The sequence below is a fragment of the Amblyomma americanum genome, chromosome 10 (genome assembly GCF_052857255.1).
Source record: "Amblyomma americanum isolate KBUSLIRL-KWMA chromosome 10, ASM5285725v1, whole genome shotgun sequence".
Lineage (NCBI taxonomy): Eukaryota > Metazoa > Arthropoda > Arachnida > Ixodida > Ixodidae > Amblyomma > Amblyomma americanum.
The window spans coordinates 120781702-120801157 of record NC_135506.1 but is presented as its reverse complement, the minus strand read 5'-3'; the positions used below and the strand labels follow the sequence as shown (position 1 = coordinate 120801157).

The window sequence follows — 19456 nt, the reverse complement described above, 5'->3', positions numbered from 1 at the left end:
ATAGGTTAGCAATGCAAGCGGCGTGCCTTTTATGCCATACCAACCAATACGGTCGCAAGAAAATGCTTGATAATGTTTTGCGCATTTAGACGAAAATGCAGGCCATTGCGGTTAACTTTGCAACAGAACTGGGATAGCATTGAAGCACTACCTGGATACGTCTTACACAAAGGCAAATATGAATAAAAAAGTGCCCTTAGCAGCAGCTCTGCCAGGGGCGACACAATGGCACCCATCGATAGAAGTCAGCGAGGACAATGGCACCCATCGATAGAAGTCAGCGAGGGCCGCAATAAACAGCTCCGAGTTTCCTAGCTCCTCAAAAGGAAGGCATTTTTCATTGTTGCAGTTTATATATGGGCCAGAGGAGCACAGGCCCGCCACAGCAAATCATTGCCCATCAAGTCATTGTACTAAAGCAGCCGAGATCTGAAAAGAGGCGGATTAATAAGTATCCAGACTAGAGAACCGCTCGAGGAATGGCTAAGACAATTGGCTGTGGAAGTAGGGGAACCGTCAGTCAAGCAGTCTTTTACCGCTAGAAAGCGGCCGCTTCGTCGTCACCGAGCGAAGCTAAGAAAGCGCTCCTCGCAAAGAAAGCTCTCCCAAACGCAGCCGCTTTATTGGTCCAGGAGCAGGCATCAGGTGTTGAGCTGATTCAGAGACATGGCACTGAACTTCACCAACTCCAACTTGCATCTGAGCGTCGCTCAGGCTGAAAAAATGCAGACATTTCGGGATCAGTTGGGATACCACGTATATTTCACAGTAAGTTACTAGAGATGCACCACCTATGTATGCGTATGCAAGGGCTTTGCGTTTTGCTTCAGAAAATGCTTTCGAGAGTTCAAAGCTGGAGCAGGGCTGACGGAGTGTAAAGAGTAAGTGTAGAAAGTTGGGTTTCCTCTTCGCGTCAATCATAGCGTCCACTTGTCCTACCTACCTACCTACCTACCTACCTACCTACCTACCTACCTACCTACCTACCTACCTACCTACCTACCTACCTACCTACCTACCTACCTACCTACCTACCTACCTACCTACCTACCTACCTACCTACCTACCTACCTACCTACCTACCTACCTACCTACCTACCTACCTACCTACCTACCTACCTACCTACCTACCTACCTACCTACCTACCTACCTACCTACCTACCTACCTACCTACCTACCTACCTACCTACCTACCTACCTACCTACCTACCTACCTACCTACCTACCTACCTACCTACCTACCTACCTACCTACCTACCTACCTACCTACCTACCTACCTACCTACCTACCTACCTACCTACCTACCTACCTACCTACCTACCTACCTACCTACCTACCTACCTACCTACCTACCTACCTACCTACCTACCTACCTACCTACCTACCTACCTACCTACCTACCTACCTACCTACCTACCTACCTACCTACCTACCTACCTACCTACCTACCTACCTACCTACCTACCTACCTACCTACCTACCTACCTACCTACCTACCTACCTACCTACCTACCTACCTACCTACCTACCTACCTACCTACCTACCTACCTACCTACCTACCTACCTACCTACCTGCCTACCTGCCTGCCTGCCTGCCTGCCTGCCTGCCTGCCTGCCTGCCTGCCTGCCTGCCTGCCTGCCTGCCTGCCTGCCTGCCTGCCTGCCTGCCTGCCTGCCTGCCTGCCTGCCTGCCTGCCTGCCTGCCTGCCTGCCTGCCTGCCTGCCTGCCTGCCTGCCTGCCTGCCTGCCTGCCTGCCTGCCTGCCTGCCTGCCTGCCTGCCTGCCTGCCTGCCTGCCTGCCTGCCTGCCTGCCTGCCTGCCTGCCTGCCTGCCTGCCTGCCTGCCTGCCTGCCTGCCTGCCTGCCTGCCTGCCTGCCTGCCTGCCTGCCTGCCTGCCTGCCTGCCTGCCTGCCTGCCTGCCTGCCTGCCTGCCTGCCTGCCTGCCTGCCTGCCTGCCTGCCTGCCTGCCTGCCTGCCTGCCTGCCTGCCTGCCTGCCTGCCTGCCTGCCTGCCTGCCTGCCTGCCTGCCTGCCTGCCTGCCTGCCTGCCTGCCTGCCTGCCTGCCTGCCTGCCTGCCTGCCTGCCTGCCTGCCTGCCTGCCTGCCTGCCTGCCTGCCTGCCTGCCTGCCTGCCTGCCTGCCTGCCTGCCTGCCTGCCTGCCTGCCTGCCTGCCTGCCTGCCTGCCTGCCTGCCTGCCTGCCTGCCTGCCTGCCTGCCTGCCTGCCTGCCTGCCTGCCTGCCTGCCTGCCTGCCTGCCTGCCTGCCTGCCTGCCTGCCTGCCTGCCTGCCTGCCTGCCTGCCTGCCTGCCTGCCTGCCTGCCTGCCTGCCTGCCTGCCTGCCTGCCTGCCTGCCTGCCTGCCTGCCTGCCTGCCTGCCTGCCTGCCTGCCTGCCTGCCTGCCTGCCTGCCTGCCTGCCTGCCTGCCTGCCTGCCTGCCTGCCTGCCTGCCTGCCTGCCTGCCTGCCTGCCTGCCTGCCTGCCTGCCTGCCTGCCTGCCTGCCTGCCTGCCTGCCTGCCTGCCTGCCTGCCTGCCTGCCTGCCTGCCTGCCTGCCTGCCTGCCTGCCTGCCTGCCTGCCTGCCTGCCTGCCTGCCTGCCTGCCTGCCTGCCTGCCTGCCTGCCTGCCTGCCTGCCTGCCTGCCTGCCTGCCTGCCTGCCTGCCTGCCTGCCTGCCTGCCTGCCTGCCTGCCTGCCTGCCTGCCTGCCTGCCTGCCTGCCTGCCTGCCTGCCTGCCTGCCTGCCTGCCTGCCTGCCTGCCTGCCTGCCTGCCTGCCTGCCTGCCTGCCTGCCTGCCTGCCGGGCGCGTTGAGCAATACGCAGCTTCGCCGTAACCACGCGCACTTCACCTGAGACGCGAGCCTTAAGGGCTCGACCAGAAGCGGCGCAATGGTGACGCCACTGCTCCTTCAGATGGTCCCAGCCACCAGGCACGGCCCCAACAACCGAAAAACGCAAGTTCGCTCGTGCTGGCGTCGTGAGGGATGCGCATATCCAAACGCCATGACCACCTACCTACCTACCTACCTACCTACCTACCTACCTACCTACCTACCTACCTACCTACCTACCTACCTACCTACCTACCTACCTACCTACCTACCTACCTACCTACCTACCTACCTACCTACCTACCTACCTACCTACCTACCTACCTACCTACCTACCTACCTACCTACCTACCTACCTACCTACCTACCTACCTACCTACCTACCTACCTACCTACCTACCTACCTACCTACCTACCTACCTACCTACCTACCTACCTACCTACCTACCTACCTACCTACCTACCTACCTACCTACCTACCTACCTACCTACCTACCTACCTACCTACCTACCTACCTACCTACCTACCTACCTACCTACCTACCTACCTACCTACCTACCTACCTACCTACCTACCTACCTACCTACCTACCTACCTACCTACCTACCTACCTACCTACCTACCTACCTACCTACCTACCTACCTACCTACCTACCTACCTACCTACCTACCTACCTACCTACCTACCTACCTACCTACCTACCTACCTACCTACCTACCTACCTACCTACCTACCTACCTACCTACCTACCTACCTACCTACCTACCTACCTACCTACCTACCTACCTACCTACCTACCTACCTACCTACCTACCTACCTACCTACCTACCTACCTACCTACCTACCTACCTACCTACCTACCTACCTACCTACCTACCTACCTACCTACCTACCTACCTACCTACCTACCTACCTACCTACCTACCTACCTACCTACCTACCTACCTACCTACCTACCTACCTACCTACCTACCTACCTACCTACCTACCTACCTACCTACCTACCTACCTACCTACCTACCTACCTACCTACCTACCTACCTACCTACCTACCTACCTACCTACCTACCTACCTACCTACCTACCTACCTACCTACCTACCTACCTACCTACCTACCTACCTACCTACCTACCTACCTACCTACCTACCTACCTACCTACCTACCTACCTACCTACCTACCTACCTACCTACCTACCTACCTACCTACCTACCTACCTACCTACCTACCTACCTACCTACCTACCTACCTACCTACCTACCTACCTACCTACCTACCTACCTACCTACCTACCTACCTACCTACCTACCTACCTACCTACCTACCTACCTACCTACCTACCTACCTACCTACCTACCTACCTACCTACCTACCTACCTACCTACCTACCTACCTACCTACCTACCTACCTACCTACCTACCTACCTACCTACCTACCTACCTACCTACCTACCTACCTACCTACCTACCTACCTACCTACCTACCTACCTACCTACCTACCTACCTACCTACCTACCTACCTACCTACCTACCTACCTACCTACCTACCTACCTACCTACCTACCTACCTACCTACCTACCTACCTACCTACCTACCTACCTACCTACCTACCTACCTACCTACCTACCTACCTACCTACCTACCTACCTACCTACCTACCTACCTACCTACCTACCTACCTACCTACCTACCTACCTACCTACCTACCTACCTACCTACCTACCTACCTACCTACCTACCTACCTACCTACCTACCTACCTACCTACCTACCTACCTACCTACCTACCTACCTACCTACCTACCTACCTACCTACCTACCTACCTACCTACCTACCTACCTACCTACCTACCTACCTACCTACCTACCTACCTACCTACCTACCTACCTACCTACCTACCTACCTACCTACCTACCTACCTACCTACCTACCTACCTACCTACCTACCTACCTACCTACCTACCTACCTACCTACCTACCTACCTACCTACCTACCTACCTACCTACCTACCTACCTACCTACCTACCTACCTACCTACCTACCTACCTACCTACCTACCTACCTACCTACCTACCTACCTACCTACCTACCTACCTACCTACCTACCTACCTACCTACCTACCTACCTACCTACCTACCTACCTACCTACCTACCTACCTACCTACCTACCTACCTACCTACCTACCTACCTACCTACCTACCTACCTACCTACCTACCTACCTACCTACCTACCTACCTACCTACCTACCTACCTACCTACCTACCTACCTACCTACCTACCTACCTACCTACCTACCTACCTACCTACCTACCTACCTACCTACCTACCTACCTACCTACCTACCTACCTACCTACCTACCTACCTACCTACCTACCTACCTACCTACCTACCTACCTACCTACCTACCTACCTACCTACCTACCTACCTACCTACCTACCTACCTACCTACCTACCTACCTACCTACCTACCTACCTACCTACCTACCTACCTACCTACCTACCTACCTACCTACCTACCTACCTACCTACCTACCTACCTACCTACCTACCTACCTACCTACCTACCCAACCCACCTACCCATCTACCTACCTACCCAACGAACCTACCCATCTACCTACCTACCTACCCAACGAACCTACCCATCTACCTACCTACCTACCCAACCCACCTACCCATCTACCTACCTACCTACCCACCTACCCATCTACCTACCTACCCATCTACCTACCTACCCATCTACCTACCTACCCACCTACCCACCTACCCATCTACCTACCTACCCACCTACCCACCTACCCATCTACCTACCTACCTACCCACCTACCCACCTACCCATCTACCTACCTACCTACCTACCTACCTACCTACCCACCTACCCACCTACCCATCTACCTACCTACCTACCCACCTGCCCACCCACCCATCTACCTACCTACCTACCTATCCACCTATCCACCCACCCACCTACCTACCCAGAGTATACCCACCAGAGTATGCTTGCGCAACGGCTCGGAATGCCAACCATCGGTTCGTTGGTTGGCGAATGCTGGGGTTTGACTGTGAATTATGTTCCTCCTGCAGGGGGACGGCATCAAAAACAACCCCTTCGAATTCAACCTGAGCCAAAGCATCTACGTGTCCACTCCAACGGCCGTCGCTGCCATTTCTCTAGTGGGAAAGAACGTCGAGTGAGTGTACAGCCTTCTTTTTAAGGGAAAGGGTACTCTTTGTTCAGCCCTTGCTTTGAGTATTTGTCTTCAGAGCTCGAGATCAGTGGTGAGGACATTTAGCCATAGCCCCAATGTTGCGCTGCAGTGGTAGAATTCAGAGGTGGATTTGGAGGAGAAACATTAATTGATGCCAACGAGATTATTGATCTCTTTCGAGTGGCCGAGTGCATGGCCTCCTCATTCCAGGACTGCACTGGCCATGGCTGCTTGACTAACTTGCTGGACGAGTGTTTCTTCTCCCGCCAGGGTGCCGCCGAACAGCTGTACCTCCCACAGCTCAAATGATATGCTAGGCCTTTTTATGTGTTAAAGTTTGAACCCGCACCCCAACGAGATGTGGAAGAGTGTGGGACGTGTGTTAGCTCAACAGTGGCAGACGCCACGATATGTTAGTGTGTGCATTGCTTTAACCATGTAGGTTTGGGAATGTGTTTGAATAAGTGAGTGCTACGGCGTCTTCAGAGCTGAGGTTCTTTTTTTTGAGGGGAAGGATAAATCCTGCGGTTAAACCGCTCGATCTCGATGTGTTCGCCGTAATTCGATGGAAGGGGCAGGAAGTTAAAGGGCGGCGATTCATCGGACGATTGGCTTTGCCCCGCTCGGTAGGTTAACGCTCGAGCTAAGGCGCCCTTTCATTCCCCTCCAGTCCCGCTTGGTCCGGCGTTCACGTGATTTGGTGGTGTCCTTCCAGCTTTGATTGGTCGGTTTATGGGGGTCTAGCGTCTCAAAGCGACTCAGGCTGTGAGAGACGCCGTAGTGAAGGGCTCCGAAAATTTCGACCCCCTGGGGTCCTTTAACGTGCACTGGCATCGCACAGCACACGGGCCTCTAGAATTTCGCTTGCATTGAAATTCGACCACCGCGGCGGCTCCTTCCAGCTTTGAGTCCAGGATATTAGCAGTTAGCAGCGGTGTTCGTCAGTTGGTAAAGTTATGGCCGGCCTTTTTGCGACTTGGTGACGATGTGAACTTCCTCGCCCATCCTGTCGTGCTGCTTGATGACTAGCGCCATGGTATGGTTCAGAGAATACAGAAGATAAAGCTTGAGAAACATCTACACGCGTGTGTATGACTGGTTTTCGCACGCATCAGCACTAGTTGCTGTTTTCAGCTATATAACTGGACGCCCGGCAACAACGACTAGATTAAGAAATATTAGGTTGTCGATCCTACATCATCATAATTCACCTAACTACGTCCGCTGGCCTCCAGATACCCTGCCCTGCGTCAGTTACAGCCACCTTATCGCCGCTGACTGCAACATATCATCCAGCGACCTGGCATCCTGCTGGAACTCACTCCGCCTTACCCATATGCGATAGCATTAGAATCTTCATGCCGGCAAAAACTCTCCGGCCGACAGTGTTCTCTGAAACCTCTGACGAACACCTGCCACCTACCCCGGTTTACACGTGGCAAAGTGGAGGAAAGAAATTTCTCTGTCCACTTCAAGACAGAAGAGTGAGAGGCCGGAATGACTGCCACGGGAAGAACCCATAGAGTGGCTGCCGTGGAAACGAGTAGGTTCTAACGCGGGAAGAGGAGAGTGGTTGCCATGGGAACATCCCGGTGGGTGACTACTGTAAAAATTGGTGGGTGAGGAGGAAAATGAGCTGAGAAAACGAGGGAAGATAGCAGAGCGGCTCGCGCCGGATGCCACTCTTTCGTTGAAGTGCTTTCGTTGAAGTGGTTACATGCAGATATGAGTGCCGATGAATGGAATCAAGTGTAACGAGGTACAAAGAAGTCTGAGAGATAAAAAGATGTGCATATAAAGAGGTGTGTTTGGTGTTTCGTGCAACGAAAAGTGGAATGAAAATCTAATGCTACGTACTTTCGTCAGTTTCAGCCCACCGATCGCTTGTCAATTTTTCCTTATTTCCGCTAGAATTGTTGCAAACGGCACTCTGTGGCAAGCTGGTGCAAATGTTAGAATAGACGAATCACAAAAGGCAACTCATATTCACGAGGGATTGGCAGGACAAGTAGTACTTTCTACTGCTTTATGCAAGCAGGGGACTGTCTGGACATAGGGGGAGCGCATTTACTCCAGCAATGACGCAGGCAAGCGCTAGAAGAACACGAAATGTCAAGTAAAGCACACGTGTGACCAAACATTGAGGCGAGAGCCGCACTACGCAACCGGCACCGCCGTTCCACTGGTGTTCGGCGCTTCGCCGCACGGGTCCACCACTGCGCCGATGCGTGACTTCACGCCTCACTACCGCGCATGCGCCGTTCCGCCGGTGTTCTCTTTGCGCCTGGATACGGAGCCTGGCGTATAAAAGACCTGAGGGTATGCGCATAACTAGTGAGGTGCTCCATGGGCGGAGTAGCTGACGGTGAGTGCGTGCACTGCGCACGGCATTTTCGTCGGCTACGAGAAGTTACTTCGGACGAACCCGAAATGGGTGCTTGGCGTGAAGAGGCTCCTCAGCGTAATAATGAACCTCGAAGGGCTAAGCGTGCGTTGGAGACGCCTGAACAGAATGCTTCGGCAAACGGCGGCGTCAAGGCGCGCAGCGACAGATACGTCGAGCCGACGTGGAACCCGTACGAGAACAAGAAGAATGTCGGAAAGAATCACAAGACGCGAAGAAGACGAACCGGATGACTGAACACACTATAGGACTGACATCCAGTGCTTCGGAAACGAGAATATTGGAGTCTGACTTTGTGAATAATCAGTTTTGCGTTGCATGCAACGTGTGCGATAGAACGCAAAAATTCGTTGGAGGCACTGAGATATCCCTTAACTGCGGGAAGGCGAAAGCCGTTTTGCGACTCATAGCACTGATTTGAATTTGCCGCGCTTGAATTCATTTCACGACAGAGGAAAAGAGCAGCTGGCGCGAACGTGGCGCCACGTGTCCTAGGTCACGTGAGCTATGTGGCGATGTAACGGACGGACGGTCTCCGCGAGTATGAGCCATTAAAGCTGATACCGCAGCAACTGCAGCAAAGGGCATATGCGTAGCGATCCTGGCCTAGCTGAGATATGCCACGGCCAATTTTTTCAGGCAGATCAGAAATGCATTTTCATTTTTATGCATTACCGAGGAAGTAGTACTAACTTACGCATTCCCAATTATCGGTATGATAGCCCTAGAACAGTTTAGGTCCAGTCGCGTCTTTGCTCGTGCACATTACACTACTTTGCGGAACCTATGCGTCACGCTCTTTTTTTTCTGTTTTTTTTTCTTCACTGCATTCATTGCAGTGGTGTGCTAAGTACGAGCGCGAACCCTTATGCAGTGACAAATTATGCTTTATCTAGCATAATTCGATCCCGATACCTTGGGATCATCCACTGAACGCCAAAAACAGTGAGCCTCTGCAGCGCGTAGCACGACAATACAGCGCACGACCAAGACGGATGGAGTGCGTCATCGCTGAGTAGTCTACTGTTTGACAACGCACTCAAACGATGTGGCTGATCGAAAGTTTTTGATTAACTCAAAAGGAATGATTTGAACCATTAGTGATGGCAGCTTTACCTCAGCTTCTGAAATGTGAGCCAACTTTCATTTTTTTTATTTATATTTATTTATTTGTTTAAGTAACCTAAGGACACGGCTGGGCCTTACTTACGGAGGGGGGACCGCAAATGACAAAAATGCTCTAGGATTCACTTCATACATAATACAGAGCGAAATAACGAATGAAAGAACAAAGTGTCAATTATCAAATTGGGTCGGTCTTATACATCGTGGGCATGGTGCCGTGTGCAATAAACAAAAATAGTATGTACACCTACAAGGCAAAGCAAAGGTACAAGGCGGCAAGTTCAAACAGACGACAATTCTGCGCCTGATTCAAGAAATGTTATTAGCGATGAAAGGAAAGACGATGACTCGTTATTAACCACAATGCTAGCAGGCAAAGCAAAGGTAACGACAAAGTATTAAACAACGAAGGCTATGAACAAAGTCATCGACGCTTTTGTTCGTAATTTTTGTTTTTGCCTATTCGCAGCTCCGACAGAAGCTAACCCATGGCAAAGCATGCGCAACAACCTGAGACGAACCCGCAGTTTGTGTTGATATCAGTGCATATTATGATGATGACGAGAATGAAGTCAATGGCGTAGCGGCAGCGTCGGAAATAGAGCCCCTTGGCACAAGGCGTTTTCAACAGAAATTTGCGCCAAAAACACATCCCAATAGCACAAAGCGGCCTACGAAGTGGGGCTCCCTGTGGGTCGGATGCAAGAAACGTGGATGTCGGGCCGTGGTGGGCCCATTGTGGGCTCTGCAACTGCCGCCCACAAGGACTTCAAGCGGGCTGCCACAGACATCCCGATCGGTCCCATTTGGGACTTCTGTTGGCAGCCTATGTGGCCCTGCATTGCGCAATGTTGGAAGCCCACCCAGCTCCCCCATCGGTCGTACCTTAGACAGATGTGCGTAACCCCTGAGAACGAAAAATCGGTAATCACTTCCTATACCGCAATTTGACTGACGCCGGTTCTGCTGGAAGAAGCTAAATTTGTGCTTATTCATATATTGTCTCTACAGGGGGTGTGGGCAGTTTGGGGGCAGCTCTAAACCCAATTGCTCTCATCGGACCCTCAGGCCCGAACAATTTCTTATATCTTAGCACGATCCAACCAGCCCAAAACACTAGCGCATGCGGGCATTACGAGCTTCCCGCACAGACTCCATCTTGGGCATACTGCAGGCATCCCACGTGTGTGTATTTGAATCGAAATAAGATGTGTTGCTGTGTTGTGTTTTGACTCAAGGAAGAGTGGAAAATAAATTGCACGGACCTGCCCACTGGCTCGAGCTAAGCCGCAGTCGCTGGAAGAGGCGCGGGAGGAAAGTTTGACTGGAGAGAAGGGCGTCGCAAAGCCGCGTCTAGCGAAGCGACGACGCCGGTTTTAAGAACAGATGCCCCAGGCCCCCAAGCCGAAATATAGTCTTTCGGAGAGTCGCATATGTAATGCTGCTGTTGTTGTTCCGGCTGATGGAAGAATGAAAAGGAAAGTGTACCGGCCTGCCCACTGGCTCAAGCTGAGCCACAATCGCTTCCACCCGCAGACGGTAGGATAGGTAAAAGAGATGGGAGAGGAAAGAATGAAAGACAAGACTCGCTTCGCAACAACCGCGTCATCTGAAACGACGATGACGGTTTAGCAACCCATACACCCGGTTACAAGCAGGCCTCGCCATATTGGTGAGAGCTCCTAGATCCCAGCCCCGTATGGCCAGGAAGCCACTTCCCGTCCCGCATATATAAGGATTTGGAGAGTGGCATGTACTTCAGCGCAACATGGCAAGCGGCCGAGGTTTTGCTGAGTATGTTCTGGTGATTTTTTAAAATTTACCTAAGTGAAAGAGTCATAGCCTATTAATTATTGTAATCGAACGAAGATGCTCAGAATTTTTATCCAAACCTTCTATAAGAACAGGTTATATGCATGTATGATACAAATTTACAAAATGAAAAAAAGCATCAAGACTTTGATTTGAGCTAGTTGGTTGTAGCGTGATATGGTAGCATGACATGGTAGCATGGATGCATGATTGCATCTAGACACGTCGATGTGGGCAGCTCCGTTGTGGCCAATGTGGGGTCGAATGCCGCATTGCATCAGGAGCCCCATTTCGTCTTGCCGCGTTTTCTCCTGCATAGAGCCTGCATTTATGTTTCATCAGCCCCGAAATCCCCCTTTTACCCTTTCATTGGTCCTCTAAAAAAAAATACAAAAACATAAATGAAAGAGAAAGGGAGCCGAGACCAGCAACTCTTTACCTGGCTTAAAGCCACAACAAAAAAAAGAAAAGGAGCTAAACGCTAAAAAAACTTCATTTAAAAAAGAAAAGCAGGGAAATAAAAACAACAAAAAACTTGAAAACCCAGTCACAGAACGGTCAGAAGCACAGATATTGTCAAAGATAACGTCACAGATAATGTCACAGACAATGTCAGCATAGATAATGTCACAGGCGCAGGTGGTCCAAACACAGTGTCAGGCCACAGCGAGAGGCATCCATGCCCCGCAAAGGAACACAGAGCGCTTCTCTGTGCAGAGCTTGTGCAGGAGAAATGAGAGTGACGAAGGAACTCATCGGTAATATGTAGAAATTGTGCTGCTTATGAGGTGAATCATCTGAATCAAACCAGCACCAGCAGCAGGGTTATTCAAAAGACAGGGGTAAGTAGACGGTGTAATGTAAGATGAGCAGAGACTTTAAACCGGAAACGAAAGGAGCAGTAAAGGAACAATTTCGGAAGTAATGACTAACACCTTCGCACAACATACCACATGAACAAGTAGAAGATGGAGATAGGCCAATTTTTTAAAGTTGAAAGGGAATATACCATGCGCAATGAGTAAAGTAATAAGAGGATTCCTAGGTAGATGGATGGAAGGAATATTGAGCGTATCAGGGATCCAGATAAATAATTCTGTTCCACCATTATTTCAATGCCGATAAGTTCGGCATAAACGAAGTGGAGAATGGTGTAAACGGGAACGCACGCAACAGCGTGAAAGGGTAGAAGTGTATAAATGGCCATATTGCCCGACCCTACCAGCAGCCTAGTCGGCTAACTCATTTCCAAAAATTCCGGAGTGACCCCGGATATATAAAAAAAGAAATGGGGCAAGAGAAGACAAACGACAGAGATCTTTCTTAATGGAAATAACCGTCGGGTTAAATGAAGTGAAGACAGGTCATAAAGCAGAAATAGAGAATCAGTGTAAAAATGAACGGGCATAGAAGGAGGGTTATTAAAAGCAAATGCAACGGCGGAATGGAATGCTGCAAGCTCCGCGGCATCGGCACTAGAGGGTGGTTTTAAGGATGTGCGATTAACGTATAATACTTTGTGTGGAGCTAAGAACAACAAAATCAGCACCAGCACAGTGATGAGTGAATGACCCATCAGTGTAAGTATGCAATGCGCGTTGACAAGAATAGGTCAAGGCTTCCTGATTACTAAGTTGAGCAAAAGAAAATTTAAATTTCAATGAGGTATGGTCAGATCAGGGATTAAGCACAGGCTGAATTTCAGGCGGGTTATAAGATGCCTTACCGTATACAACGGGTTGCCGTAATGGAACAAGCATATACTCTGCACATAATTGTCAAGATTAATAGGCAATGGAAAAACATTGGCAAGGACGCGAGGACAATACCGACATAGGCAGCATGCGGGCACGCGCCTTTTGCAGCCCCGCTCCATGTAGGGCCTATTCAGGGTTCGCGTGGGCAGCCCCTGCTTTGCTTGCGAAGTTTTTTTCCGGATAGTGATCGATTTATTTTGCACCTGCCTTTTAATAACCGACAAGGGACCGATGTGGGCAGCAGGCGGGAACGCCTGTTTTCCAGCTCCGTCACGGCCTTTCCGGGAGCCAAAGCAGTTTAGAGTAGGCCATTACATTTAAGAAGCTTTTCTCACATAGAGCTCATATTTATACTGCATCTGCCTTCAAGATCTCTACAAGGGACCGATGTGGGGTTAGTCTCAGTTAAACCTTGCAACTCCAATATGAGGCCCATGAAGAATCAACAAGGGCAAACGCAATTAGTGCTCGCCCACTTATTCCCCATCAGAGGCTGACGTAGGTTTCAAAGGGGCTGCCCCAGCCCCACTTGTCCATGTGGGACCCACAAGGACCCCCAGACTTTCATAGTAGGGACTACTAGATGGGTTTCGAGAATTATCATTTTGCGACAAACCGGAGCAAAACTACCAATGTCACAAAAAGCTGCAGGCCGTATCTGAAAAGATGTGGCTTAAACTGCATGGCAATTGATGCGTACATAACTCGAACGCAGCCATATAAAACCGTTCCGGCAACGTTTAAGAAGCATTCACCTCGTTGCATAAGCTTTATGTTGTAAGCCTGGACAATTGAGTTAACGAGATAATTTATAAGCACTTAAATACATAACACCTTCCTTTTTAGTTGATCTCCAAAGACTGCCTCACGCAGCGTTCAGTAATAGCGGCTACTGCACATCAGGTGGGGATAAAAATTGCTGATGGTTTAGTCATAATGGCAAAGCCTTTAGCGCAAAAAACGAGGACGTGAGAGGAAGACGGGAGAGCGCTAACTTTCAACTGGCGTTTATTGAAATAGAGAGGCATATATATAGCGAAGCAAGCATGGAAATACACAAAGGACACAAAAGATCACACTTTACGCATGCGCCCACCACTGCAGTCTAGGAAAGCGATTTCCTTGTCAGAAAGATTAACAGAAGGCGTGCTAACACAGTCCGCTCCCCTTTTCCTAATCAACCGGGCTTCGATTATTTCACGTGTGCAGCGGTCTATACTCCTCGCCTCTACTGTGCATGCGCCGAACATAGGCTTGCATGTTTTGCTAGGACAGTGATGGCAATGTTCAGCCAGGTTACCGTCCTTTGGTTTTGCTACGTTCCGCTTGTGTTCAGCAAGCCTTTCATTAGACAGTTTTAGCTGTGCGTACGCAAAGAGTTAGCGTACGCGAGGAGTTTTCGGGGACGGTAGTGCGCATGCGCAGAACGCAAGCGCAAGCCTTGCGTACGCTAGCCAGCGGAGTTTGCGTTGCGGCGCTTGCGTGGCTCGAGTACGCTAACTTTGACAAGATGGCGGCGCCCTGCTCGCCCGCTTCGGAATAAATACATGTCGCCGCTGGATTCTCCGACGCAATAGCTCGCTCAAATGGTAGCGGTTCGCTTTTATTTCGCCTAATCTAGCCCACACGTAGCGGTATAAGCGATAACTAGCCCCTGTTTTTCAGATAATTTGGCGATCTTCAAGCTCCTAGGCCTAACTATATTCAGTGTGTTTTCCTCGTAGCAACGACACCTGGCGAAGCAGTTTTCTAACTTTTAGCCAGATCTTGCATTTTCTTCGGTTTGCATAGTTTTTCTTCTTGGAACAAAAAAGGCTCCCAATGCACTCACACTAGTTATCAGTAATCACGGATGAAATTTTCTTCAACCGAGCGTTAATGTGGTTTGACTTCTTGTCACTAGATGGCGCCACGTGCGCCTGAGGGACGCTACGGCACGGTCAGCTAAAACTATACTTCGGAGCGGACAGCGTAACGCACGCAGCGCCGTAGCTCTTTGCGTACGCAAGCACTTGCATACGCACAGCTAAAACTGTCTATTAAGGCATCTGCCGGTTTGCCCTATGTATACCCGACCACAGGTTAAAGGAATACTGTATACCATCGCTAGCGAGCACTCCACAAACTTATTCCTATGCTTCACTTTACATCCCCCTGACTGTCTTGGAAAAGGGTCCGTCAACTTACACAATTTTGACAGCTTGTTTGGGGCAGAGAATGTCAACTTCACATCAACCTTTTTGGCAACCCCCTTCAGCCTACGGGGTATGCCTTGCTTATAAGGAATCACCACCGTCTTTTTCTTTTCGGCAGATGGTTCGCAACGGCCGGCTCTTTTTACGCTTCTTCAACAAGGCTTCCGCCACGGAAACGAGCACTTTTTTGGGATACCCGGCGGCAGAAAGCCTACCGGCTTGCTCGCTCAGGCTTACCCCTCAGCGTGAGCGAGGAAGCCGGTAGGCTTTCTGCCGCCGGGTATCCCAAAGAAGTGCTCGTTTCCGTGGCGGAAGCCTTGTTGAAGAAGCGTAAAAAAAGCCGTTGCGAATCATCTGCCAAAAAGAAAAAGACGGTGGTGATTCCTTATATGCAAGGCATATCCCATAGGCTGAAGGGGGTTGCCAAAAAGGTTGATGTGAAGTTGACATTCTCTGCCCCAAACAAGCTGTCAAAATTGTGTAAGTTGACGGACCCTTTTCCAAGACAGTCAGGGGGATGCAAAGTGAAGCATAGGAATAAGTTTGTGGAGTGCTCGCTAGGGGTGGTATACAGTATACAGTGGGCTAGGCTGCAGCGGCACCGGCGTCATGTTAAATCGATGCTTGCTCTTCATGCAGTTCATCGCTTGTTTTGCTGACCACGGCCCTTGCGGAATCGTCTCGTCTGGCTTGACTTCTTCGCTTCTGGATGGGCACGTGGATACCACCGTGTGCTTACCCTTGGACTTGCCAGCTGATACCCTGTGTGATGGCTTCGGGTTTCCCGCTTTCTTCCAATATCTGCAAGCCAGTCATCTCGCCAACTTCTCGTTTGATCAGCCAATCTCGCTGCACTGCTGGTCTATGACGTCACCTGCCAAGGGTATAAAGGCCATGTGCGCGGATCGGCTCTTCAGTGGGCTAGGCTGCAGCGGCACCGGCGTCATGTTAAATCGATGCTTGTTCTTCATGCAGTTCATCGCTTGTTTTGCTGACCATGGCCCTTGCGGAATCGTCTCGTCTGGCTTGACTTCTTCGCTTCTGGATGGGCACGTGGATACCACCGTGTGCTTACCCTTGGACTTGCCAGCTGATACCCTGTGTGATGGCTTCGGGTTTCCCGCTTTCTTCCAATATCTGCAAGCCAGTCATCTCGCCAACTTCTCGTTTGATCAGCCAATCTCGCTGCACTGCTGGTCTATGACGTCACCTGCCAAGGGTATAAAGGCCATGTGCGCGGATCGGCTCTTCAGTGGGCTAGGCTGCAGCGACACCGGCGTCATGTTAAATCGATGCTTGCTCTTCATGCAGGTATGTTACTATTCTGACGCTGAGTGCGTCCGGTCTGATGATCGATACTTGCTGCTGTACCCTTGCCCACATACTCTTGTGTCCTGCTGCGTACACGCGTTTTATTGCGCAAGTCATCTCCTGAGTGGTGACGTGGAACTCAATCCAGGCCCCCCATCAAAGTCAGCGAACTCCAGTAAAAGCAATGCATCTGGTACCAGACCTTTAACCCGGTCTATGAGTGGTTCCAGTCTCACTCTCGGGGAGGCTGACGATGCGAGTTCTTCCGCTGTAAATCTTGACAGCGAAATCTCTTCGAATCCTTCGGTGTCTGACACGTTTTCTAGATTACTAGCAGGGCAGAATCAGTTGGTCCGTGACATCGCCGACATTAAGCAATCTTTTGCTTGTCGCTTCAATGCTTTGGAGTCACGCGTGGCTGCCTTAGAGTCTTTGCCCCCGCCCTTAAATTCCAATCTAATTTCTGATTTACACGCTGAAATTAACTCTTTAAATTCCAGAGTAACACAGCTGGTTCAAAGAATGATGACCTTGAAAACCGCTCTCGAAGAAATAACATTATAATACACGGCGTTTCAGAAGCCCCGAATGAAACCGCTGACACATTGTTGGATAGCATCTCATCTGTATTTACTGATAAATTGAAGATTAGCTGTCCCAGTATTGAGCGCTTCCACAGGCTCGGTGCAGCTCGCAGAGGTTATACTCGTCCAGTTATCCTAAATCTTTCTAGCTTCAACGACAGAAGTGTGGTTTTTAAAAACGTCTCTAAACTCAAGGGCTCTGCCTTCTTCATTACAGAAGATTTTTCTGCAAGGGTTAGGTCCATTCGGAAAAAATATATGGGACGCATCAGTGTCTTTTCGTGACAACGGTTCTATCGTGAGGTTAAATTTCGATCATGCCTTCATTAACAAGGTTCGTTACAATTGGGGTGAAAGTTCTAGCTCGTTGGTAAAAGCATACAATGATCCTGCTTGTTCTGCGCCTGTGTCCTTGACTGCCGCATCATCGACTCCCTGACTTAGCTCTGGCCGTCCTGATAAGCTAGTTGTTCTAAATATTAACGCTCGCAGCATTGTTAAAAAACCTTCCAGATTTACTGTCCCTTATTTCTGTTCACTCCCCCCATATTATTGGCATAACGGAGACTTGGCTGCATAGTGGAATTTATGACTCGGAATTCACCCCACCAGGTTTTGTTACTGTGCGCTTCGACAGAAGTTGCAGTATCGGCGGCGGTGTGGCATTGCTTATCAGATCGGATTTACGATTCTCAGTTTTGCCTTCTCCCCCTGATACAGAATCCTTGTGGTGCAAAGTTTATCTAAACAATTATAGTATTCTAATCAGTGTTATTTATCGTCCACCTGGTTCTTCCGTTGATGTCCTTCACGCTGTCGCAAATTTCATGACCAAGATCAACATTACTTCATCAAGATTTATCTGTTTGGGAGACTTCAACACTCCTGGCATCCGCTGGCCATCGTTGTCCATTTGGTCGTGACATTACAATTTGTAAAGAACTAATAAACATTTCCTTATTGTTTGGAATAACTCAGGTTGTTTCTAGTGCTACTAGGCTGAAATCCATCCTCGACTTAGTTTTTCTAAACTCTACTTTGGCCCAAAATGATTTCTCTTGTGAAGTAATTGATGGGCTCTCAGACCATAAAGGCGTGTTAGTTTCACTCTCTTGTCCAGTCTCCAAATCACCCTATTTGTTTACTACTTTTCCTGATTTCACTCGTGCTGACGACTATTCCATTATTGAGGTTTTAGCTGATCGTTTCGAGACATTCTCTGCTTTCTCAGCAAGCCACGACGTAAATTTTCTTACTAATTACTTTGAATGTCTTGTCAAGGATTGTGTCCAACGCTTTGTTCCTATTAAAACTAAGAAAAGAAATACTAATGTTCCTTGGATGACTCGAGACATTTTGCATTTATCTCGTCGCCTTCGTAGGCTAAGGCGTTCGAGAAGAAGCAACGATCCCATAACCTTAGACAGATTTCACAAGGCAAAAAAAGAACTTAATCTGAAGTTGCGCATGGCCAAGGATTTCTTTTTTCGTGTCCACCTGCGCGATCTGTTAAGAACTAACCCCCGAAAATTTTGGTCATCCATCTTACCTCGTGACACTTCATCCACTTCGTTCAGATTAGATAATGACGTCATCAGTGAGCCTGCTGTAATATCTGATGCTTTCAACAAATATTTTAACTCGGTGTTCGTTCCGGATAACAACGTCATTCCGCCACTCACTAATATAATTTCTTCTCCAGCAATCAGTGATGCTGTCATAAACACTGATGGCATCCTAAATCTTGTATTAAACCTCGACGTTAAGAAATGTACCGGCCCAGATGGAATACATAATGCGTTCCTGGTTCGTTACTCCATGCGGTCCTCGAAATATCTGACCATCATATTGTCACGTAGTGGTGACGGCAGTCGAAGCAGCGATGAAGACGGACGAAAGGATCTTCTAAAAGAACTGTTTATTGGGCTGACTTGCACCCAAAATGGACTGAATCACTCGGCGGCGGCGAAGCGACAAGCGTGCTCGGCGGTCGTCGAACAGAATGCCCGCCGCTGTCGGCCGTGCTCAATTTAAAGCTGATAGCGAACATTCGAGATAAAGGGCGCAAAGTTACTAGAACATTCCGGAACAACGTAGAATCAGCTTTGCCTGGCTGCGATCAATCGAGATAAATCTAGTCGCGTCTTGCGTCGCAAACAAAGCGATAAGGTGGTGTCGCGGCAGATTTGAAAAACGAATAAACACTGCAAATATTCGCGG

At 50.0% G+C, this 19456-nt stretch overlaps 1 protein-coding gene across 1 annotated transcript in view; it reads left to right on the top strand.

The window, feature by feature from the left end:
• The first annotated feature begins 487 nt into the window (after positions 1 to 487).
• The window catches only part of LOC144107114 (uncharacterized), a 41729-nt gene continuing 22760 nt past the window's right edge, over positions 488 to 19456 (top strand). Inside the window, exons 1-2 of the mRNA XM_077640102.1 lie at positions 488 to 768; positions 5924 to 6030. Of these exons, the coding sequence (XP_077496228.1) occupies positions 667 to 768; positions 5924 to 6030 (209 nt within the window). The 5' untranslated portion in view covers positions 488 to 666. The remainder of the gene's footprint in view (positions 769 to 5923; positions 6031 to 19456) is intronic.